General features: G+C 50.8%; 8 protein-coding genes across 8 annotated transcripts; 4 read left to right on the top strand and 4 right to left on the bottom strand.

Annotated features, from left to right (window-relative positions):
* Positions 1–198: 198 nt before the first annotated feature.
* On the top strand, positions 199–1,857 carry N7525_007673 (uncharacterized protein; the record flags this gene model as incomplete). The annotated part of the gene is made up of 4 exons (XM_061214176.1): positions 199–339; positions 399–604; positions 665–1,427; positions 1,483–1,857. 4 exons carry the CDS (start codon positions 199–201, stop codon positions 1,855–1,857), a joined length of 1,485 nt encoding a protein of 494 aa, XP_061068607.1.
* Positions 1,858–2,417: 560 nt separating this feature from the next.
* N7525_007672 (GMC family oxidoreductase) lies at positions 2,418–4,326 on the bottom strand (the record flags this gene model as incomplete). Its single annotated transcript, XM_002568079.1, has 3 exons — positions 2,418–2,626; positions 2,697–3,319; positions 3,380–4,326. The coding sequence occupies 3 exons, from the start codon at positions 4,324–4,326 to the stop codon at positions 2,418–2,420; spliced, it is 1,779 nt and encodes a 592-aa protein (XP_002568125.2).
* Positions 4,327–5,768: 1,442 nt separating this feature from the next.
* On the bottom strand, positions 5,769–5,978 carry N7525_007671 (uncharacterized protein; the record flags this gene model as incomplete). Its single annotated transcript, XM_061214175.1, has 1 exon — positions 5,769–5,978. One exon carries the CDS (start codon positions 5,976–5,978, stop codon positions 5,769–5,771), a length of 210 nt encoding a protein of 69 aa, XP_061068606.1.
* A 214-nt stretch (positions 5,979–6,192) lies between these two features.
* Positions 6,193–7,425, bottom strand: N7525_007670 (pepsin-like aspartic protease; the record flags this gene model as incomplete). The annotated part of the gene is made up of 1 exon (XM_002568077.1): positions 6,193–7,425. The coding sequence occupies one exon, from the start codon at positions 7,423–7,425 to the stop codon at positions 6,193–6,195; it is 1,233 nt and encodes a 410-aa protein (XP_002568123.1).
* A 4,597-nt stretch (positions 7,426–12,022) lies between these two features.
* N7525_007669 (uncharacterized protein) lies at positions 12,023–13,202 on the top strand (the record flags this gene model as incomplete). The annotated part of the gene is made up of 2 exons (XM_002568075.2): positions 12,023–12,134; positions 12,235–13,202. 2 exons carry the CDS (start codon positions 12,023–12,025, stop codon positions 13,200–13,202), a joined length of 1,080 nt encoding a protein of 359 aa, XP_002568121.2.
* Positions 13,203–13,657: 455 nt separating this feature from the next.
* On the bottom strand, positions 13,658–14,847 carry N7525_007668 (RTA1 domain-containing protein; the record flags this gene model as incomplete). Its single annotated transcript, XM_002568074.1, has 4 exons — positions 13,658–14,023; positions 14,074–14,311; positions 14,399–14,777; positions 14,826–14,847. 4 exons carry the CDS (start codon positions 14,845–14,847, stop codon positions 13,658–13,660), a joined length of 1,005 nt encoding a protein of 334 aa, XP_002568120.1.
* A 498-nt stretch (positions 14,848–15,345) lies between these two features.
* Positions 15,346–21,742, top strand: N7525_007667 (uncharacterized protein; the record flags this gene model as incomplete). The annotated part of the gene is made up of 4 exons (XM_002568073.2): positions 15,346–21,115; positions 21,179–21,294; positions 21,358–21,606; positions 21,662–21,742. 4 exons carry the CDS (start codon positions 15,346–15,348, stop codon positions 21,740–21,742), a joined length of 6,216 nt encoding a protein of 2,071 aa, XP_002568119.2.
* Positions 21,743–22,056: 314 nt separating this feature from the next.
* N7525_007666 (thioesterase family protein) lies at positions 22,057–23,000 on the top strand (the record flags this gene model as incomplete). The annotated part of the gene is made up of 2 exons (XM_061214174.1): positions 22,057–22,146; positions 22,212–23,000. The coding sequence occupies 2 exons, from the start codon at positions 22,057–22,059 to the stop codon at positions 22,998–23,000; spliced, it is 879 nt and encodes a 292-aa protein (XP_061068605.1).
* Between the last annotated feature and the right edge of the window lie 219 nt (positions 23,001–23,219).

Raw genomic sequence — 23,219 nt, 5'->3', positions numbered from 1 at the left:
GCTTCTCCGCATGTCACGGCAGTTGAAGATAAGCCTCCTTTTAAAAATAGGGAGGAATCCGGGGAATATCAGCCGTTCCCTGAAAACTTGGTCACCCTTGACTGTTGAAGAGTCTGAACTTGTGCAGATTCAAAAAAACAAAAGGAAAGGAAAGAAAAGAAAAGATCAACATCGCGTCCCTCAATACCACCTGCATTGATGGACAACTTGGAGAAGCATGCTGCAAGCAGCAACAATGCCGATCAAATGAATGGTGAAATGGTTGAGCTTCGTGGGAGTTACACCCCAGAGGAAGAGAAAGCTGTCCTCCGCAAGATTGACTTGGTCATTTTGCCCTTTGTAAGTGGTTCAAGCTGTCTCCCCAGCTTTTTCCTCAAGCTAACGACGCATACTTCCAGATGTGCTTCGTCTTTTTCTTGCAATACCTTGACAAGCAGAGTCTCAGCTATGCTGCCGTCTTTGGTCTAATTGAAGACCTCAACATGACAAGCTCGCAGTATTCATGGTCAAGCTCGATCTTCTATGTTGGCCAACTGGTCGCCGAGTATCCATTTATCTACCTCATGAGCCGGCTCCCATTGACCAAATTCGTCGGTGCAACTGTGTATGTGAACTCGTTCATGTTACTATGCTTCTGTCCGTTATATGCTAACTGTCAATTCAGAATTGTCTGGGGAATCGTATGCATGTGCCTCGCAGCGCCGAACAACTTTGCCGGATTCGCCACCGTGCGCTTCCTTCTTGGCTTCAGCGAAGGCGCCGTCTCGCCTGCCTTTGTGACAATCACCAGTATCTGGTACCGAAAGAAAGAGCACAATGTCCGCACGGCACTATGGATCTCCATGAACGGCCTGGCACAGGTTCTAGGCTGCTTCCTGATGTATGGTATTGGCAAAAACACCTCACTTCCCATCGCCCCCTGGCGCGTGCTATTTATCATCTGTGGCGCGATAACTTCTGCCGCAGGTGTGGCGTTCTTTTTCCTTATGCCCAACGGGCCTAAAGACGCATGGTTCTTGGATTCCCGAGAAAGGGAGGTCCTGTCGCTACGCATGTCACAGGACCGGGATGGTGGTGACAAGGCCTCCTTTTCTGTTGCCCAGCTCAAAGAGACAATGCTGGACCCCAAGGCGTGGGTTGTCTTTTGGTTTGGTGTTTTGGTATGCATGCAGTCGCCGGTTTTGACCTTTGCATCTCTTGTGATCAAATCGATTGGTTATGATAACCTGGAGACTATGCTATATACGGCTCCATCGGGAGCTGTGCAAGTCGTTTTCCTGTGGATCGGTGCTGGTCTAGTGTTCATCTTCCCGAATCAGCGGACGCTAGTCGTTCTTGTTCTTATCATCCCGCCTTTAATTGGGACTGTCTTCTTGATGAAGTTGGATGTGACGGCTCAGTGGGGTCTTATTGTTGCCTCGTGGCTGGTATGTATTCCTATTGACCGAGCAACTTTTCTATTATTCACTCATTTCTTTGCAGTCTTCATGCATTACCGCCTCCATGACACCACTTCTCTCACTTGCAGCATCAAATTTCAAGGGAAATACAAAGCGCGCTATTGTGAACGGTATGTTTTTCATCGGCTACTGCGCTGCCTGCATTGCTTCACCTCAACTATGGACTCACAGCCCTCGTTACACGGAGGGTGTGATAACATCCATTGTGACATGGTGTCTGCTTTTTCTGGTGGTGATATTATTCCGCTTCTTGTGTGTATGGGACAATAAGCAACGTGATGAACAAGCTGCCAATTTGGGTGTTATTGTGGATCAAGATGTCAAACTGGACGAAAATGGGTTGCCACAGACAGACCTCACGGATAAGCAAGACCGGCAATTTCGATATGTGTGGTAACGTATTGAGATTTGTCTTGGAACGTATTCCTTGGGTCAATATAATGTCAAGAATTCTGTTGATTTTCATTATCGTCACATTTCCAGGTCAACGCTAACTCTGATCCCGCGGTCCTTAGGCGAAGCAGAGGCTGATATGTCTTAATTTTACAAAAGCGTGCGTCAGAATGGTGATCGCTTCTCACCGGTCAACCACTAGCTACGCTACGTAGGGTTGGGGTAGATAAGATCCATACAAGGCTTGGTACTTCTGCCTAATTAGGTAGGATTGGCGCTCTTAACTACCAGATATACAACATAGAGACATAATCTGGGCGCCAAGATTGTCCTGAACTATAGAGGTTCTCAAAATAGGTCAATGTTTAATGAAGTTTGACTGCATATGTACTTATTTTCGCCCCCCCTTCATATTCCTTTTCTGGAACTTCAATATCGGATTACTAAGGGCTTTGATCGTCAAAGACAGAGGCTGCAAAAATGACCAATTATTCTTTTTCACAATAGGAATACCTGTTATAACAATATGCGTACAACATCTCCATTTAAAAGCACGATACCACATTACAACTGCCCCTTGATGATGTCGGCCGCACGCTCAGCCACCGCATACACGGTGCTCTGGAGGTGACCACAGACCTGGAAAGGCATAATGGATGCATCCACAACACGAACGTTTGATGTTCCGTAAACCTTCAGCGATGTGTCGACAACACCACCAATCTCCTTGGGCAGCATGGCAGCTGTGGTAATCGGGTGAAAGTTTGACCGGTCTAATTAAGTGGAACGTTAACAATGAAATTCCCTCCAGACGTCTCTAAGCAAAGCGAGGAATACACTTACATTTGCCCTTGATGAAATCAGCCCAGGCCTCGTCATCGGCATCAGCAGGAACTGCAGAAAGACCGGGGGTGGTTTCAGAACCAGCCGTATCACCAAGTGGCTCAGTGTTGAAAACTTCACGGATAAACCGTGCCGCCTGCACCTGGGCCTCGAAATCAAAGTCCAGCATGAAGTACTTGGGGTCAATGATAGCCGCCGCCGTAGGATCCGCAGAAGAGAGGTGAATGCTACCGCGAGAGAAGGGAACAGACCCCCAGTATTCGCTGCTGTATACGTTTCCAGAGGGCGATAGCAGGATCTCTGCGACGGGGATACCATCCTTAAAGATCAGATCCCACTGGATCTTAAAGAAGCGGTAGATGTCGCTGGCCTTGGTGACATTGCCGTTGGCGGATGCAACCTGAGCTGCATAGGCCGGGAGCTTGCGGAGAAGATCAGCTCCAAGTGCTGTGGAGTTGGGGAAGAGCTGTGGTGCTGAGGGGTATGAGACATAGTCAGTACTCTTGCCATCGGCGTGGGATTTCTTTGACTCGAACTGGAGGCCGTTGTTCATCTGATCCTGCAGGTTTTCGCCAACAGTTGGCAGGTTAACCTTGGTGGTGATTCCGTACATCGAAAGAATGCTAAAGAGAGGGTTTTGGTTAGCTCTGGTCAAATGTTTAATTGAGCGGTGTTAGCCTTACTCTGGGTTTCCAACACCAGAAAGCTCCAGCAGAACAGGAGATTTCAATGCGCCAGCAGCGAGAATCACTTCACGGCTAGCCTTCACCACGGTGGTTTTGCCATTGGAAAGAGTGACTTCGACACCATCAGCAGTGGCCTCGTGGCCATCCTTCCAGGTAATTTTGTTGGCGTGTGTATTGAGCCAGACATGGAGATTGGTTCTGTTCTGATAAGGATAATAATAGGCACGAGCAGCATCCTCACGGATGTTGAGTTGGTAATCAAGCGTCTTGGGATACAGACTGTATCCAACCATATCTCCGCTGTTGGGGTCGCGATTGAACTGAACAGGAACATCGAGATTCTGATAGGTAGCGTTCAATTTCTGAGCAAGTCCATCGTTCAACTGATTTGAAGGCCAGCCAACCTTCAAGGGCCCAGTAAAGCCGTGGTAGGCCGGATCAAAGGTAATACCCGATCCATCCAAGACTGGGTACTTTGCGGGATCTTGCAATTGCTCGCCCTTTTTGAAGTAGGGGAGGAGAGTCTTCCAGTTCCAGCCCTTATTTCCGATGGCTTCCCACGCGTCGATCTGAGCTGCCTGAGCACGGAGGTACACCAAGCCGTTGATGGTCGATGTTCCTCCGAGTGCCTTTCCAGCACGCAATATCTGTGAGGATCCACCGGCATATTCTTGGTCTGTTGTTTCGTAGGCCCAATCAATGTCCGTTCCAAACGCCTTGCCGTATCCAAGAGTGTCTGTCACATTTGGGTTGTTATATACGGAGCCACCGGCTTCAACCACGAGGACGGTGGTGTTCTTTTGCTCGGACAATCGGTTTGCAACGACGAGGCCACTGGTGCCACCTCCCACGACAACGTAGTCGTAAGTCGACTGTGATTTGTGTGACGCATGGGGGACTGCAGCTGCTAGAGGAAGCAGTGCAAGGCCAATGAGGCTGCGCATGATTGGTATAATATTGGCGCTGAGAGGGGGCGCTTAACGGAAGTGGCCCGGAGGATATAACGAAGCTTGTTGGTTTTCTTAACAATTTACCTCGAGGGAACACATATGATTTCTACTTCGGGGTCACAAGATGATTTGCAAGCATCACGATCCACTTTGGATTCAGGGACATGACGAAACCCTTTGTCAGATCAACTAATCTCGATATGCCCGGGCTATGTACGCTCGTTATGGAGTAGTGAGAGGAAGAAAGCACTGCCTACCACTAGATATCCGCTTCATCCTAGTCTAGTCCGCACGGGGTGGGGCCGAAACGAGAAGTAGATCCTTCGAAGGTTGCAATTGTGGATAGACTGGGCAATCTTGACACCTGAAATCTCCGTTGTTTTTCCGTTAAAGCGCCGATAAGCATGCCAAACTTCCTGTCGTTTCACTACTTGTTTCTAGCTGACAAAATCTTCTCTGTAGATCCACTTACCCTGCGGAAGATGGCCCGCCTCGACGTTGGAAATCTTTACTCATCTTTAGTCAGGAACAATTATGACCCACTTTGGAAGAGTCGGGATTAGTAGGCATGCCGATTTCACTCGGAGTTTCGGAATGCGCCCGTGCCGAATCTACAACATAGTTAGGTAGAGTCTACTTTGTAGCATGTCTAGAATATAAGACATAAAGATAGAGTGTTTCACTCACTTCTACAGGCTGTTTTGGGTGAAACAGTGAAGGATACTATGGCTATGCAAACCTAAAAGCAACCCTTTTACGAGGATTGGAGCGAGTACTCTTGTTTTTCTTTTATTATTCTTTTTAAGTACTTTAGGTTGTACGTTTTTGATCTGATAAAGGACTTCACGGCGTATTGAGTTATTCTACTTTGTAAGCCATTGAAACATTAGAAAGTGTGAAGACACTCAACACGGCGAGGCCTCATTCTCGATGGAAGCGTTGTGAGTAGTTCCTTTTCACCAAGTTCAGGTTCAAAAGTCTTGAGTTCAAATTTTCAACTGGGCCGATCCCCGTAGTGGTTCTTCACCGGAATGTTCGTCATGGTATCGAGATCTAGGTTCCTGTGGCAAGGGCTGGCTCCTACCATGCTGAGTGTCTGAATCGTCCAGCTCGATAGAATTGATTAATATCGAATGCAGACTGTCGCGGTAAGACCAGGCTGATCTTGCATCAGGGCAATTTGGCCGATCCCAGCGTTTGACAATCAGCTGGAGTTCCCGGCTATACCATCCCTGGGTCGTTGTCATGGAACAAGTGCTCAATGGCCGTTGAATACTGGTCGTAATGGAATTTCCCAGTGCGGAGAGAGTCAGTGGATAGAGGGCCGTTATTGTCTTCAGCTGGATGAGACTCATGTCGACTTTGATCTTGATATTAGTGTGAAAGCAAGAGCGTTGATAGACTGATCAGTCGGTGTTCTCCACGGCTAGTGAGGGCTAAGTCCCTAACGCAATCACCGATGCGGTTATCCAGCTCCTCCGCTGCGCCAGCACCGAGGAATAAATTGCGGCCATTGATGAAATCTCCAGAACGACCCAGCTTTCGTACGCGCCTATGTTTGCTGCTGGAGCTAGTTTCTTGCTCTGCAGCTTGTTGATGAGCACGATAATATCCTCGTAACCGCCAGCTTTACTGTTTAATCCCATGCAGGAGCAGCGGGTCAGGAGACACGAACAAGAGATTGCCCATACCAAGGTATCCGCCCAAGCCAAAGAGAGGTTTGAATAAGGGATGAGTTCTAGAATTGAACTGGATGCGAATGTCCTTATCCAGTTGAGAAATTGACTAAATACAAGGTCATGAATCGTGATTCGATACTGGTTCATCTAAAGATATAAAGCATTACCCCAACCGCAGTTTTTAATCCGACCTCTGCGCAAACCGCAACTCATTTCTACCGAAATCGTAAACGGACACCACATTCTTCAAAAACGGCACACCCAGAATGTTTAACATGATGCCCTCAAACGCCACACGCTCCGAGGCCACTAAACTTGAGACACAGTACCCATCACCGGTCTGATAAATGAGATCCTGTCCATCGTGATAGAATGTCTGGTCTCCAATTTGTACTCCAAACATCGGTGGCTGTGCATTACAGTTGACGACAGAAACTCCCAGCGTCTCATTGTAGATAGCTGGCGGATCGAACAAGGCATTGATGGGATCCGCAACCACAGCAGGCAGATAGCTGTAGTCGTTCCCGGTATCTGTAAATACCTGGAACTCCATGCTGTTGGTAGTTATGGAGGTCGTGCTCGTGGTGAGATCCACTTTTGTTGTAGATCCAAATGTCACAGCAGACACGGTAAAAGCCCAATATGATCGAGTGCGCTTGCCAGAGGTGAAACCGGGCGGAATGTTTTCCAAAATTTCTACGGGAACACTGGCAAATTTCGGATCATACGCCACCGGCGGTAGATCACCCAAGGTGAGGTACCCGCCGAAGGTTGGCGTAGAAAGGTTTCGCGGCGTGTGTGCGAGCGCAATGCTGAAGTAGGGTTCTGAAACAAGGCCCTGTTCGTACATGGTGTTGAACAAGGGACTGTAGCATTCACGATTGAACCAAAATGTTGTATTGTCGGTATGGTCTCCTGGATGTGCGGAGGTGAGGGAGGGATAGGCGAGGCCTAGCACGCCGCTGTTTATGCCGTCGCCCATGGGATTGCTGTGGTCGACGATTCCGACGGCTTGTCCGGGGACAGTAATACCGGCTAATGTGATGTCTTCATAGGCCATGACTCCGCTCGCTATGCCATTGCCGTATTGTATGCCGAATGTTTTATTGCGGATCAAACGATAGGTGTCTGATTCGTTGTACCCTGCGGAGACGTGCTGGCAGTCCGCTTGAGGGATCTCAAGGTTGGTTGTTTGGTTGATGCAAATGAAGCCATTTCTGACGACGTAGGTGTCGCTGCTGCCTGTGTCGACGAGAAGCTTGAATGTCTGATTGGCGAACGTCACGTCGACGTTTAGTGTCGTGCCATACTGTGCTGAAAGCAGCGAGGCTGTACTGCTGGTTGTGTGGGACGCGGTTTGAAATGTTAGGGGAAAAGTCAATTGACTCGCTGTGACGAGAGAGGGGAGCTTCATTTCGGAATTACTCGGTGGCGCGGTAATATTGTTTAATCAATATAACCTTACAAGTCGAACTAACCGCGCTTTTAGATAAATGAAGAGCTTCAGGCTACCTCATTATGGCTTTCATTGACTTGGAAAGGTTCTAAGCAGAAGCAGCAGGCAGATCAGTATCGATTGGCGCCAAGGCCGCTCGTCTATTTTTGTTGTATTCGTTAAGCCCCTGTTTGGTCCATTTTTGCTGCCTGATGTGCAAGGTCGCTCTGGAATGGCTAGTTATAATCCACCATAGGCTCCGACATAATGCATGGACAATCGATTCCTCACGTTTATTGAGAGTGGACACCCACAACTCCGTACCGATCGAAGAGACCCTGTCTGCGGACAAACACTCCATTCACAATCTCTACTACTTATAACACTGAGAGCTACGAATAACACAAAACAGCACCTTTTCATCTATAGGCACGTTTCTAATTGATCAATTCCACATTTCAACTGGGTTCAAAGTGTAGTTGACAGTCTGTCTTCTTCTCTACTAGCAGCAGAGCTTGCGTGAAGTTACAATATTTCGATGACTTGACTGACTTCTGTTTGAGAAAAATGAGCATCGCTTGTCTCACGATACTTGGATTGACACTTTGATTATAGTCCTCTTTGGTTTTCAATAAACCCCGAACGGCGGGATGTGGGAAGGCATCAATCGATCTTATCACACACGCCATGTTCGTCAAAGATTATGTCTTTCTTAAACATAATCACTTTTACCCAAAATGGAATATGCAGTAACTTGTTGCATGTCTAAACCCTCGGCGCCACTGCCTCTTGTAGTCTAATACCCTAGTATTATAAAATACTCAGCACTAACCTGCAGCCAGGTCCCTTAAGGGCATGCAGCTGCAGCTGCAGAAGTGCTGGCACTCCATTTAGTTGCTGTACTTCGGACGCCTGACCTCAGATCCAAAGTCGCATTGCCGGTAGTATCACGATTATCTTCAATCGGTGTAAAGAACTGTATACTTCTATGTAAATTGATGTGGATCGGCATTAAACCGAAATTGAATTAAAGTGTTCAATAACCTTGGAACTAAATTGTCTACCCGCAAGACGGTAAAGCCAAAGCCAAAAGCCGAGCTCGGCCTCCTCCAGGGCTGTTTTCAGAGCGGGTTTTGAGTTCGACTCCAGCACCCACACTGGGTCCCTGGTCGGGTCTGGGTTCCCGAGGGTTCCACTGGGGAGTGCCCATGTGGCTTGGTCAAAAGGTACGAGGACGGAGTAATCCCTGTTTAGACCAAGTTCAACGCCCTACAACTTCCGTATGACAATCACGCGACCGAGTTCATCTATATGATTGGATCATCATATTAGACTCGCATCCAACCTTGGAAGTACTTGGTTCTGGGGTACCAATGTGACGGATTTGAAAGGCGGTCTGGAAAGGCGGTATAGTGGGGTCCTCGTCAAGAGCACCCACTTCATTCCTAGATTATCTCCTACCAAGCATCAATACCCAATGAACAGTCTTTAGGCCTGCGGGCCCGTTTTATTATTTGTCCGTAACACCAAGCTTCCAGGCTGACCCTCTTTTTGTGATCTTTCCTAATGGGGTATAGTAGGCTAGGCCGGGGGTTTACGAACAAACCTTGGAAGGATGCTCACTGTGCAGCAGGCCTAACGTAATCGGTAAGCGAGCTGCGCACGCAAGCCAGCTGCGCACCCCAACCAAAACGCGTCCATGAATTAGCACTTAGTTAATTCAACCACCCACCATGCCACCAATTCGCTCCCAATCCTCTAAAAATTCAACAGAGAGAGAGGGTAGGATCTTATTAGCTACCCAGGCTATTAAGAAGCAAGAAATCAGCTCTACCCGCGAAGCAGCGCGCCGTTTTCAAATACCTGAATCAACCCTCCGAACACGTCTCTGTGGGACTACTCCCCGCGCGTTTTCTCGCGCTAATTCACACAAACTGTCAGAAATCGAAGAGGAAACTCTTGAAAAATGGATTCTCTCTATGGATTCCCGAGGATCTGCTCCCCGGCCTTCTATGGTGCGAGAAATGGCGAATGTTCTCCTCGAGAAGCGCGGAATCACCCCGGTATCTTCGGTCGGCGAAAAATGGGTATATAACTTTGTGAAACGGCGCCCTCTCCTCTCCTCTCGGTTTTCGAAACGGTATAACTACGAGCGTGCGAAATGTGAGGATCCGGAGGTTATAAAGGGGTGGTTTGATCTTGTTCAAAAAACCATCTTACAATTTGGGATTCACCCGGACGACGTTTATAACTTTAATGAGACCGGTTTCGCGATGGGATTAACGGCGACGGCGAGGGTGGTTACGAGAAGCGAATACTACGGTCGGCGAGCACTTTTACAACCTGGAAATCGTGAATGGGTGACTACTATCGAGTGTACGAATGCGGCTGGTTGGGCCCTTCCACCATGTGTGATTTTTAAAGGCAAAGTCTTTATTGAATCCTGGTTCGATGGTCTTCCTTCTGACTGGCGTTTCGAAGTTAGTCCTAATGGCTGGACTACTAATGAAATTGGACTTCGCTGGCTTGAAAAGCTCTTTATTCCGACCACTTTTGTACGGATGAAGGGGGTATATCGGCTTTTGATACTAGATGGCCATGGAAGCCATTTAACACCGAGGTTTGATGAAATTTGTGAAAAAAACCGGGTTATACCAATCTGTATGCCCCCGCATTCATCCCATCTTTTACAACCTTTGGATATAGGCTGTTTTGCGGTGTTAAAACGGGCTTATGGGAGACTGGTTGAATTCCGGATGCGGTGCGGATCCAATCATGTGGATAAATTGGATTTCCTCGAAGCATACCCTGCTGCACGGATGGAAGCTTTTAAATCAGAGACTGTTAAAAACAGCTTCCAATCTGCTGGTTTAATTCCTTTTTCACCGGAGAGAGTGCTTTTAAAGCTTGATATTCGTCTTCGAACCCCAACCCCCCCCCCCAGCCGGGGTAGTGATTGGGATCCAAAAACACCTTCAAACTGTGTTCAATTGGAAAAGCAAGCTTCATCTATCAAAGCATTGCTTCGTACAAGATCAAGAAGTCCCCCAAGCCCGCTGAATTCCGCTATAAATCAGGTTTTAAAAGCCTGTCAAATGACAATGCAATCCGCTGCACTTCTAGAGAGAGAAGTGAGAGATTTACGCGGTGAAAACGAGAAGAAGAAGCAAAAGCGTGCTAGATCTGGGAAGCATCTATACGCAGAGAGCGGTCTCTCCGTGCAGGAAGCATCTGCGCTGATTATGCAGCCGGTGGAAGCAGATGAACCCGGTCCCGGTCAGCATGGTGAATCAGGTTTACAACCGCGTACAAAACCCCCCCGGGGGTGCGGAGTATGCAGGAAGCCAGGACATAGGAGAGAGACATGTCCAGATAGATGATGTTTTTTAAAAATTTTAATTTAATGGCGTTTTGGTTGAGATAAATGGATTTAAAATTAGCATGTTGGTTAGGGTGCGCAGCTGGCTTACATGCGCAGCTCGCTTACCGATTACGTTAGAATATTATCTAATTAGTCCCCGACTTCTCCACTCTCTACGTTCAGAAGCTGACTGACCTGAGTTTGATTTAGATGAAGCCCTGGGAGCTAGCTAGCTAGCATTGGCACCTGGGCAGGAAACCCCGCTCGCACACCAATGAGATACTTTGCTATATATCCTTTTGGGTGCCATTTTCCTTTTCTATCAAGGTCTCACGGTCATTTCCCAATGTTAGAGAATGTGCGGCCCAGACTGGATATAACAACCGATGAATATTTCAGCTCCCCGTTTATTTACCAATCCCCAGGCTGACGTGATTGTGAAGATATTCCAAGGTTCTGATGGCTTGTCTGTCACATCCAATTTTTACGTTACGTTTAAGCCAACGCTCGTAATGTGGATGTTGTGTTGCATTTTGCCATTTCGTCAGATCACGAATTACGCCTTTGGTTTACCTAATAGATGGCTGACCTCACCATTGTCCATACTTCAAGGCTAAGGCTCTACAGGATTCGGGGAATTAGCCCCCAAGCAACGTGCCGCCGCCCAATTTGCAATGGCTCAAGGCGCCGCTAGCCCGATCGCTGAGGCATCTCTGCTATTGGTCGAACGAAAACACTCTCAGACCATTAGTCTGCATTAGCGTGTGCAACCAGGAACAAAGGATTTACAAAGGATTTTCCCACGGGTTTTGCTGAATATTTTACAATGGAGTATACCCAGACCGTACGATCAAGGAACCTTGGAAGCTCCGTATCCAAATGCGTAAGCAATAAGTGCGCATTATCAGTGGGTACGGTCGATGGTGACTGCCGCCGTTCGTGGATGCGCTCGAACAGCACCTAAGTTGGTTGGTCCTTGGCTGCCACCTCGTCAGCAAGATTTAAAAGGAGATGAAGACCAGAGCCATGCGGATAATAAATGCGTATCATGACTGAGACTGTTTTGTGACACCGTGGATCTGAATGAGTGGTCCCCGCCTATGGTTGTTTTACTTGTTGCCTGCATGACCATGCTAGGTGAGCCTCTATGCATCATGATCACGTTCGTCTCCCCCCCTGACTCCAAATTGGATTGGAGTTGCCTAAGCTAAATCGATGATCTTCGTGATTAGAACCCCAGTGCTGGGCGAGAACTGGGCGAATATCAGTGACCCAGTGGAGCGTCGTCGGGCGCAAAACCGAATTGCCCAACGTGGATATCGAAAAAGTGAGTAGGAGAATTGTCTTTGGTTGCGAAATGGAGACTGAGACTCGGTGGAGAGAGCGGGACGATCTTGGTAGATCACAGAGCTGATGATGAGTTTTAGGGTTACGCAAGGGGGACGAGGATCCCACATCCCAGAACAGCACACAGACTAAAGCCACTGCCAAACCGCCCGCCGGTGGGCTGTCTTCTCCTCTAGACTCAAAATCTTCTCAACCAGGGGCACCACAGCAGCAACCTGCTGTGGGACCACAATCGTCAGGGCAATGGCCATCGCAACCATATGCGCATCCTTACCATCATTTACAACAGCAGGACCCCCCACAACTGCCGTCCGATCTACATTCATACACCTCGCAACTGGATCAAGCTGACCTCACCGGAAGCCCCTGGGCACAATCGCTGGATGAGGATACACATCAAATCTTCAATCTGAAGACCATGGGCCCTGGCTCCGATTCGCTCTCGACCTCGCCCAAGAACCAAGCCCATCCCTTCCAGACCTCAATCGACACGGACCTTCTTTGCTCAACACCCGCACCGCCACTTCTACACACCCCGCGCGGAACCCCAGAGAGCACCGGCAGCTCCACTACAAGAGGACCTGATGGAGCACATGGACACACAGCATTACATCGCGCAGCACTATACGGCCACGAGTCCGTATTAGCAGTACTACTACAGGCCGGTGCCGATCCCGCCCTACCCGACAGCACGGGCTTCACACCCCTACATTTAGCCGCGCAACAAGGCCACGCAGGTGTAGTGCGACTGTTACTATCTAGCTCCCCACCTCGAGATCTAATCAGCTGGGTTACCCGAAAGGGTGAGACAGCACTCCATATCGCCGTACAGGCTCAGCAGCCGGGGGTTGTGCGCGTCCTAATCGAGCATTCAGCCCGTGCTGTGAATGATCAGGATTGGTGGGGTCGTACCGCGCTGCATATGGCTTGTGAGTCGAACCAGCAAGAACTAGTTGAGATGTTGGTTTATGCCGGGGCGCAGTTGGATATTCCAGATTTTGAGGGGCAGACGAGGGTTTATGATGCTTGCATAGGTGCTGTTCTATAAATAAGAATGGGCTTGGGATAGATTATCATCTTCAATTTTCTGGTTTCTCTGCATTTTCGGTTCATTTGCCTCTGGGACGGGGCTAGCGTACCCAGGTGTCTCTTCTTTGTTCTTGCATTCTTTCCTGGGTCTAGTGGTAGGTTAAGCCTACCCAGGTGAGCGGGATACTCTCTGTTTCTATTTACACACAAGAGTTCCAACAAAACCCCGGTCACATCATATTAGATTTTCCATTCGCCTGATCAAGCTTATGATTCGTGCGGCCCACGGAGGATAGGTTTTGCTACTGATCTTCCAGGACTACCCTATAGAATGTCCCTCTCTCTTGCCAGTGTGAATGTCCGCTCTCGACAGACTCAGAAGTAAATCTGAATGCTTGGAATTACAATAGGCACTTTGCTGGTCATGTCTGAAAGACTCTCTCTGTATGCACTCCCTACTTGATATATACCTGATTACCTATGTCCTCGCAATGGATAACCCTGCGACTCCAGAGCCCCTTCATCGAACGAATTCGCCGGCTGATCCTCAGAAACACGTGCACCCTTACGACTAGACGAGCGACGACGACCCCGGCGCTTGCTATCTTTGGCTTCTTGCTTTATCATCTTCTTTTCCTTGCGGGACAGCTTTACTTTCTTGGGAAAGTCACAGTCATCTCCTTGGAGATAACGGCCAGGGTGCCAGATGTTCCAGATTACCATGGCGGAGAGCATGGGCAGTAATTCCAGGCAGTAGAAGGGTGCCTCGTGAAGGGTCAAGGGGCTTGTCCCGGCCTTGTCGGTATCGGCAAATTCAATCAGACGGTAGATGATTCGAATCTAATATGCATTAGTCGTCTGTAACTAATGGTCCTGGAAAGGTGACCTACTGTGATGAATGTCAAAGTGGCCCACATGGCCATCACCAACGGGCGCCAGCCACCGCCACGAGAAATGCTACCATGCTCTTGCATCCGACGGTGAAAGGCGAATAGTAGTCCGCAGAAGCACAGGATGAAGAACTGTTGCGCTGCAATGCCGGCTGTGTAGATGTGCAGTCCGATTTTGGTCATCTCGGCGCTAAAGTCCGAGTCCATGACACCACCAGTCGCTTGAACAATGAAAGAGCTGTCAGATCAGAGTCAGCTAGTTTCATTCCACAAGAAGAGTGTCCTGGACAGTTGACCCAGGGCGGCCTTTCGGGGCGAAACTCACCTCACATCCAGCCAGATGAAGATTTGGGCCAGTCTTTCGGCCCGAATGCCTGCCACCTTCTTCTCTGGTAAGAAGTAGTAGACCATGCGGCCGAAGATCATGTACACAAAGGCGTTCACCCATAAGGGCGTCAGAAGAATCAACAGCTGTCCGGCGGCCGTGGTAGTCGACTTGGTCTGATCGATGGTCGAGTAGGTGCGCATAATCATTCCGATGCATTGCCACACTGTGGCCACTACAATCACCCAGCAGAACCTCTTCCGGTACATGATCGCTTGAGCGAAATGGGCGATCCAGGTGAGTCCGAATAGAACAGTGAAGAAGACAGCGGCGGGCCCATTGGCGCAGTAGGCATATTGAGCGTCCTCGCTGGACAAATCTATCAAGATCAGTCTAGGGCCAGAAGATTAATAGAAGAAGGACATACCACAATGAGTTCGCCAACCCATAATAACGGTCAACAAGAGTGTAACAGCACTCAGAGATCAAAGACAGTGATAGAAGAACAACAGAACAGACGAGCGGAGAAAAGTCACAAGGTGCTGACGGGCGACATTCTTAAATTAAATTAAATCTCACGGTCGATCAGCCGTCGGGTTTTGGCCTTTAGAACGGCTGCCTGATCGGCATTGGTCCGACGCATTTCTGGCCCCCAAGGCGTCTCTAGTCTGGTATATAGGCTGGGCTATTTTGGTGTGTCAGATTGGCGGCAACCTTGGGAATGCTGCCCGGTGAGCTAGCGTCGCTGCACGGTGAGACGCTTAGGGCTCAACATCTCACAAGACCCACCCGTCGCGATTGCGCCCCACCGTCAACGACGATGCTGAGACGAAGAGAAAAAGAGACAAAGAAATGAAGAAATGAAGAATATATGGCAGGCTCTGGCGTTCGCGATGGGGAAAAAATATGTTGACGCCTAGCCTAGGCCGCTCAATTGTTTCTTTGTCATGTTGATCTCGACCGAATTGCCAGGGCCGTCGGCTGTCTTGTCGGCTTCGACTTCCTCGAACTGGTCAACGCCTGATGAACTATCCACCTCGTCGTCGCCCAGCAACATTTGGGGCAGCCAAATCCTCACCATCACAGATGGCCGTTTCACACACACCCTCTCCATTTCTACTGCCTCATTCCCCGCTGCGCTTCAGCTGCGCGATGACTTTCTCCATGATCTTCAAACCGCTGGTGGGGCCGAGCCGATATCCTCTCTGGTGGAGCTTTGGGCCCGCTTTATTGGTTTTACCGTGCGTCGTTTGGAGCAATCTCCTCGTGGATTGGCCGACGATCTCCGACATCTTTTGACCATCGCCCTCGATACCTTCGATCGTGATATTCTACTGCAGCGCGAGATCCATGGTGTAGTCTATGCCTTGGACATCTCCGCAGACGCCGAGTCGGCCATTTTAGCCGCTTACGTACGTGCGCGCCATGTTCTGCGCAAAGTCAGTCGACCAGCGGCACCTTCTGCGCTCCTGGCTGCCGCGCAGCAACGCAAAGCACGACTATATGCTGTGTTCGGCGGGCAGGGCAATGATGAAGATTACTTTGAAGAGCTGCGGATGCTCTGGCAGACCTATCGCCCGCTGGTGGAAGACCTCATTCTGTCAGTCTCGAGTATGCTGCAGCGCGAGACCCGTGAGGAGAGCATTAGTCGATTCTATCACAACGGTATGGACATAGTCACCTGGCTCGAGAACCCGGATCGTACGCCACCATCCGACTACCTGATCGGTGCGTCTATCAGTATGCCGCTCATCGGTTTGTTGCAGCTGGCCTGGTATCGAGTCGTCGGACGCATAGTGGGTACCACACCTGCCCAGCTTCAGACCGCGCTTGCTGGAGCCACGGGACATTCTCAAGGCATCATCCCAGCCACTGTGATTGCAGTGGCACAATCATGGACGCAATTCGACGCGCTCGCGCTCGATGCGCTTCGGTTGCTGCTCGCCATCGGAACTGCCAGCCAGGACCAATTTGCCGTGGGCCAGCTGCCGCCGGCTGTTGTCGCAGACGCCGAAGCCAACGGCGAGGGCTTTCCAGGACCCATGCTGAGTGTGGCAGACTGTCCAATCTCCCAGCTCCACACCTATGTAGCTTCCGTCAATGGGTATTTGCCCGTTGATGCCCGCATTGAGATAGCTCTAATCAACGGGCCTACCAATGCCGTTTTGGCTGGACCGCCACTGTCACTTCATGGGTTCAATGTTTGGCTACGAGAGGTGAAAGCTCCGGCAAAGGGCTTGCAACATCGGATTCCTTTCAGCCAGCGAAAACCTGAGATCCATACCAGATTCCTTCCAATAACCACGGCCTTCCACAGCAGCTATCTAACAGATGTCGCTCCGGGCGTGCTGGAGCGTGTCGCCAATTTCACCATAACCGGTGACCAACTCCGAATCCCTGTCTTTTGCACCCACACAGGGACAGATCTACGCAAGTGTGGAGCCGTCAACTTGATTCCCAAGCTCATTGCGATGATAACGACCCAGCAAGTCGTCTGGCCACGGGCCGTGCATTTTCCCGGATCCACGCATATTCTCGTTTTTGGGCCTGATGGTGCATCTGGCATTGGAACTCTTACTAATCGACTCAAGGAGGGTACTGGCGTTCGTACTATCCTGGCCACGGGCATCTCCAGCTCCCGCACCGAGCTGGGAGATCGCAGTGAGTTGTTTAACTGGAATCCTGCGCCCAAGGGTCTCGTCTACGGACCTATATGGCGGAATCGCTACCGACCGCAGTTGGTACAGATTGCCGGCGGCGGCGTGCTTGTCGATACTAAGCTCAGTCGCCTCTTGGGCTTGCCACCGGTCATGGTGGCCGGAATGACGCCCACAACTGCAGCCTGGGATTTCTGTGCGGCAGTTATGCGCGCCGGCTATCATGTCGAATTGGCACTGGGCGGATTCCGTCAAGCCGCCCAGTTGGAGACAGACATTTACAAGCTGCTGGACGCGGTACCTGCTGGCCGGGGCATCACCTGCAACATGATCTACGCCGCTCCTCACGCGGTGAAGTGGCAGATTCCGCTGCTGGCCAAATTACGCGCGGCCGGCGTTCCGCTGGAGGGACTCACTATCGGCGCAGGCGTGCCTTCACTCGAGGTGGCCACTCGGTATATCAACGAGCTCGGTCTACGCCACATGGGATTCAAGCCTGGCACTTTACCCGCAATATACCAAGTCCTCGACATCGCATCGGCTCATCCCACCTTCCCTATTCTACTCCAATGGACAGGTGGGCGAGGTGGTGGCCACCACTCATTCGAGGACTTCCACCAACCGATCTTGCAAGCCTACGACGCTATCCGCCGCTGCGAGAACGTTATTCTTGTAGGGGGCAGTGGCTTTGGCGGTGTACAGGACACATTCCCCTACCTAACAGGTGATTGGGCCTATCGGTATAACCGCCCGCCCATGCCCTTCGATGGTATCCTTCTCGGCAGTCGTTTAATGACCGCTAAAGAAGCGCATACCAGCCCAGCTGTAAAACAGGCAATTGTGATTGCCCCAGGAGTCGAGGATGAAGGTGATTGGGAGCAGACATACACACAACCAGCTGGCGGCATTATGACTGTAACCTCAGAGATGGGGGAACCTATTCATAAGCTGGCTACGCGGGGTGTGCAACTATGGGCTGAGTTAGATCGCAATGTCTTCAGCCTTGATCGTAGTAAGCGCGTCGCGTATCTGCAGAGACACCGTGACTACCTGATTCAGCGACTGAATACCGATTCGGTGAAGGTCTGGTTTGGGTGCGATGCCCAGGGATCTGTTGTCGACTTGGAGGAGATGACTTACGCCGAGGTTCTGCGCCGTTTTGTTGCGCTTACCTATGTGTCGGCTGAGGGCCGCTGGATCGATGATTCCTACCGCTTGTTCCTGCAAGATTTCCTAAAGCGCGTGGAGGCCCGCATTGGCGACGTAGCCCCCGGCCCCGGACCCAGCGAAGTCAACGGCGACGAGGCTCTTGCTGATCCGACAACAGCGCTGAACGCCATATTGAAGCGGTTGCCGACCGCTGAGGCCCAGCTTATTGGCACGCAAGATGCGGAATACTTTTTGCTTCTATGCCAGAGACGCGGCACAAAGCCAGTACCGTTTGTCCCTATCCTCGACGAAAACTTCGAGACTTACTTCAAAAAAGACTCGCTGTGGCAGTCAGAGGACCTTGCAGCTGTTGCTGACGCTGATGTCGCCCGGGTTTGTATTCTGCACGGCCCAGTGGCGGCGCGATATTCAACTAAGGTGGACGAGCCGGCAGGCGACATTTTAGGCAACATCTACCATGGACACATTGAGTGCCTGCAGCAGCAAGATCCCGAATACCAGCAGGATGGTATCCCTATTGTCGACTGCTTCAGCCCACACTCTGTCCCACAGGACTGGCGACTTGCGGAGCTGGGCATTCATTGCTCGCCCGTCGGAAACACAGGCGCGATGTTGTATGAAGCGAAACCACTGGACGGTGCGCCCGGTGCGCCATCGACGCCCTCGTTAGCAGAATGGCTTGTGGCCTTGGGCGGTTCCAATGGAGGCTGGCGCCAAGCATTCTTCCACGCAGCGACGATCGTGCAGGGCCGAGCCATCTGCGAGAATCCGCTGCGGCGGCTTTTCCAGCCCACGCGTGAATCGTACGTGATGGTGCAGCAGGGCCACGGAGGCCTTTCGGCAGATCCGATAATCGCGCTGTTCGAACATCGGCCACACTCTGAGCCGGTCAAGGTCGTGGAGGTGCGAGTGGATGAGCCTGGCGTTATCACGCTTGAGATCATCAACTACCGTAATGCTGGAGGTGCCGCTATTGGTCTGCAGTTGAAGTTCCAGTTTAGGCGTGAGGCTGTTTACGCTCCCATCCATGAAATTATGGAAGGCCGCAACCAGCGTGTCAAAGACTTCTACTATAGAGTCTGGTTCGCGGGTGAACCACCAGAGACATGGCCCTCGGTCCACGACACCTTCCGCGAATCCCAGTTTGAGGTGACGGCCGACTCAATCGCCGAGTTCGCCCATTGTGTACAGAATGCCAGCGATGCCGCTAGCAAGCGGCGTGGCAAACGGATGGCGGCACCGTTGGACTTTGGTGTCGTCGTTGGCTGGGAAGCTTTGATGAAGCCGCTTTTCTCGCGGGAGCTTGACGTCGATCTGTTGACGCTGGTGCATCTCACCAATGGCTTCCGCATTCCCGCAGATGCGGACCCCATTCAGGCAGGTTATGCACTTGAGACCAAGTCTCGTATACAAGCCATTACGATCGAGGAGACAGGTAAATTGGTCGAGGTACGTGCGGATGTGTACCATGAGAACAAGGTCGTGCTCGAGTTAAGCAGTCAATTCCTCTACCGAGGCAACCACACAGACTGGGAGAATATGTTCCGCAAAGTGGACGAGGAAGAGATGGAGCTCTGCCCCCGTAGCCCGATGGAGGTTGCGATCTTGAACTCGAAGTCCTGGTTCCAGCCCCTGGATCGGTCGCTCGACCTGGAAAACCAGACTTTGGTCTTCGTACTTCGTTCGACCTACCAATACGCCAGCAAAGACACCTTCAAAACCGTTACTACTGTTGGTGAAGTTCGCGTGAATTCATCGCTCCCAGGTGGTTCGCGGCCGATTGCGACCGTGGACTATCACGCAGTCACCTGCCGAGGTAGCCCTGTCATGGATTACCTCAAGCGTCATGGTAGTCCAGTGCAGAAGCGTGCTATGTTTGATCAGCCTAGTCCCTTGACTAACGGTGGCGCATCTTTGATTCTCACTATGCCACACTCTAACGAGGCTTATGCTCACGTCTCCTGGGACTTCAATCCCATCCACGTGTCCGCGTCGCTGTCGCGATATGCAGATCTACCAGGTCTGATCACGCACGGCATGTACACCTCGGCACGGGTACGTGGACTTGTCGAACACTACACCTGTGCCTCAGCTATCGGCGCCTTCCGTAGCTTCCACTGCTCATTCACGAGTATGGTGCTACCGGGAGATAAGATTGAAGTCGTCTTCCAGCACATCGGCATGTTGGCGGGACGCAAGATCGTCTCAGTGGAAGCAAAGCACGTCGGGCGCGGCGAGACCGTTCTGCGTGGAGAAGCCGAGATCGAACCTGAGGAGACGGCATTCCTTTTCACTGGTCAGGGTAGTCAACAAAAGGGCATGGGTATGCAGCTCTATGCTCAAAGCAAAGCGGCACAGCAGGTCTGGGATTATGCTGATGCCTACTTCTCCGATAACTATGGCTTCCGCATTACCGACATCGTGAGGAATGATCCCAAGGAGTTGACCGTCTACTTCGGAGGGCCTCAAGGCCGACACATCCGTGACCAATATCGTAGTATGACGCGAGAGTCCATTGGGCCCGATGGGAATGTCCAGCTGCTGCCATTGTTCCCCCAAATTGACGAGGAGACTGAGTTCCACACCTATTATTCGCCTCAGGGCTTACTCTCGGCCACGCAGTTCACACAGCCGGCTCTGACGCTCATGGAACTGGCGATTTTTGCCGATTTGCAATCGCGCGGACTGATTTCGGAACGCAGCTCGTATGCCGGCCATTCATTGGGTGAGTATGCTGCTCTGGGAGCAGTGGGCAAGATCTTCAATGTCGAGTCCCTCGTTCAGGTGGTCTTCTATCGCGGTCTGTTGATGCAGTACACTGTCCCCCGAGACGGAAAGGGGAACTCAGACTATCGCATGTGTGCAGTTGACCCCAGTCGCGTTGCACCTGGTACGTATATACCTAGCATCATTTTGATGAACTAAAGGCTGATTTGTCGTCTCCACTCTTAAGGTTTCGGACAGGAGGCTCTACAGCTACTTGTGAAGACTATTGCCACGCAGACTGGTCAGTTACTGGAGATCGTTAATTTCAATGTCTTGAGCTTGCAGTATGTCTGCGCCGGACAGGTAAGTGAATCTCCAGCTCTTCTGGGTAGATTACCACCTACTGACTGGACCTGAACATCATAGATTCATGCGCTCCACTGCCTCACTACAGTGCTCAACTATCTCCATGCCCATGTCCCCTTGCCAGAATTGCCAGAGCAGATCGTCAGCCTGGCGCAAGCACAAATCGACGGCCATTCGTTGGATCCTAAATGCCTTTTAGGTCGGTATATCCCGAATTTGACAGCCCAGCCGTTCGAGCTGAGCAAAGAGTATTTCGAGCTCGTCCACCGGGCAACGGGCTCCGTGGCGCTTGAAGGCGTTTTGCGCGAGGTAATATTCGTTCTTCTGTGTATTGCTGAAGGAATGGTTGCTAATCATGACTTAGTGGGATACATATCTTGACCCAACGAGTGCAGATGGCCTGCAAAAGATTGAGGGCGCTATTCAGGCGATGAAGGTATTCTGATGAGGTCTTCGTAGTTTATCTTCATTTTTCAAACTTTTCGTTCCCTAATAATCCTGGAATTGTATGTACAGACCGTATCATATCATTTCCTCCCCGATCCCCATTCGTAGCCCTGGAAAGCTTAGATTCCGTCGATGTGGCCGGGCGCTCTAGGATCACATACATACATGACCCACCATTTAAATAAGACAGAATTACTATTTAAACCCATTACGCCCTCTCTTCTCACTTTCCTCATCACTGCTTCTTGATTTTTCTTCCTGCGCTATTCCTGCGCTATCTAGACTAGCCCCTGGTCCTCCCGTGCACCCACCATGATTTCTCTCCCTGCGCTGACGGCGCTTTTCGGCGCAGTAGTTGGATTCTTTCTCTTGGACCCGAAGGCCTTGCCGGGTCTGTGGCATGTTTGTCTCACTGTCATCTTTTACTAACTGGTTCAAACGCTTGTTAACCTCGTTACCTTATGTAGGCCCGAGTTCTCAACATTCTCGTTAAACATCTGGTCTGGCACCGCAATAGCGCTCTCGTCGCGAGCTCATCAACAGTCTCCTCAGCTCCCTCGACCATCTTCCGCCCTCGATACACACGCTCCTACTGCTCCATTGCGGAGCTCGACTTCAACTTGCACAAATCCAACAGCACCTTCTATGCCGATCTCGACGTGAGCCGCATCGAGCTCCTGGTCATCTTGTTCAAAGACGCCATCACCCCGCTCTCTCCGCGCACTACTCTGGCACCCGAGAGTGTGTACAGCCGGCGCAACCGGCGGAGACAGCTCATCGCCGCTCTAGGAGGCGTGGTGTGTCTTTTCCGTCGTGAGATCAAGCCATATCAGCGATATGACCTCGTGACACGCGTACTGGCCTGGGATGATAAATGGATGTATATCGTTAGTTATTTCTTAAAGCCTCGTGGTCGGCATGAGACAGAGAAGATGCAAGATCGGATTCTTGCCTCAGCAGTTTCTCGCTATGTCTTCAAGCAGGGACGACAGACAATGCAGCCAGCGGAGGTATTTCGTAATCTTCGGCTTTTGGCAGACGAGGACACTACAGCCGAGAATGTGGCTGCTACGGTTGCACCAAATCGCCTGCCTTTGCCGTGTCAGGATCTAGTCGATGGCGCAGCTCCTTTTGGGGGCGAGCAGGACCCGTGGACCTGGGCCCATGTCGAGATGGAGCGACAACGTGGCCTGGCTATAGCAAGACACATGGGCGGCTTCGATGGGCTGCAGGAGTCGGGGGCGAGCTTACGATGAGAAAGAACTGTGGATACTAGAGGCTGATGCGATCGCGGATGATGTGGCAATGGATGGGCAATCCAGGAAGCAAGTAGATGTCAGACAGCTATAGTGATAAAATCAGATGAGCGTGCACGAACGAGAAGATGTTTCTCACGCATTTCACCGGGTCTTGGCAGGTCGTAAGCGCTAATTCTCACCGTGCAGCTAGTAGCCGCATGCTAAGGCTGATTCCCT

The sequence above is a fragment of the Penicillium rubens genome (genome assembly GCF_028828025.1).
Source record: "Penicillium rubens strain IBT 27055 chromosome Unknown utg000003l_segment0_segment0, whole genome shotgun sequence".
Taxonomy (NCBI): Eukaryota; Fungi; Ascomycota; class Eurotiomycetes; order Eurotiales; family Aspergillaceae; genus Penicillium; species Penicillium rubens.
Note: the sequence above shows the minus strand (reverse complement) of the source record. Positions and strands in the feature narration are given on the sequence as shown.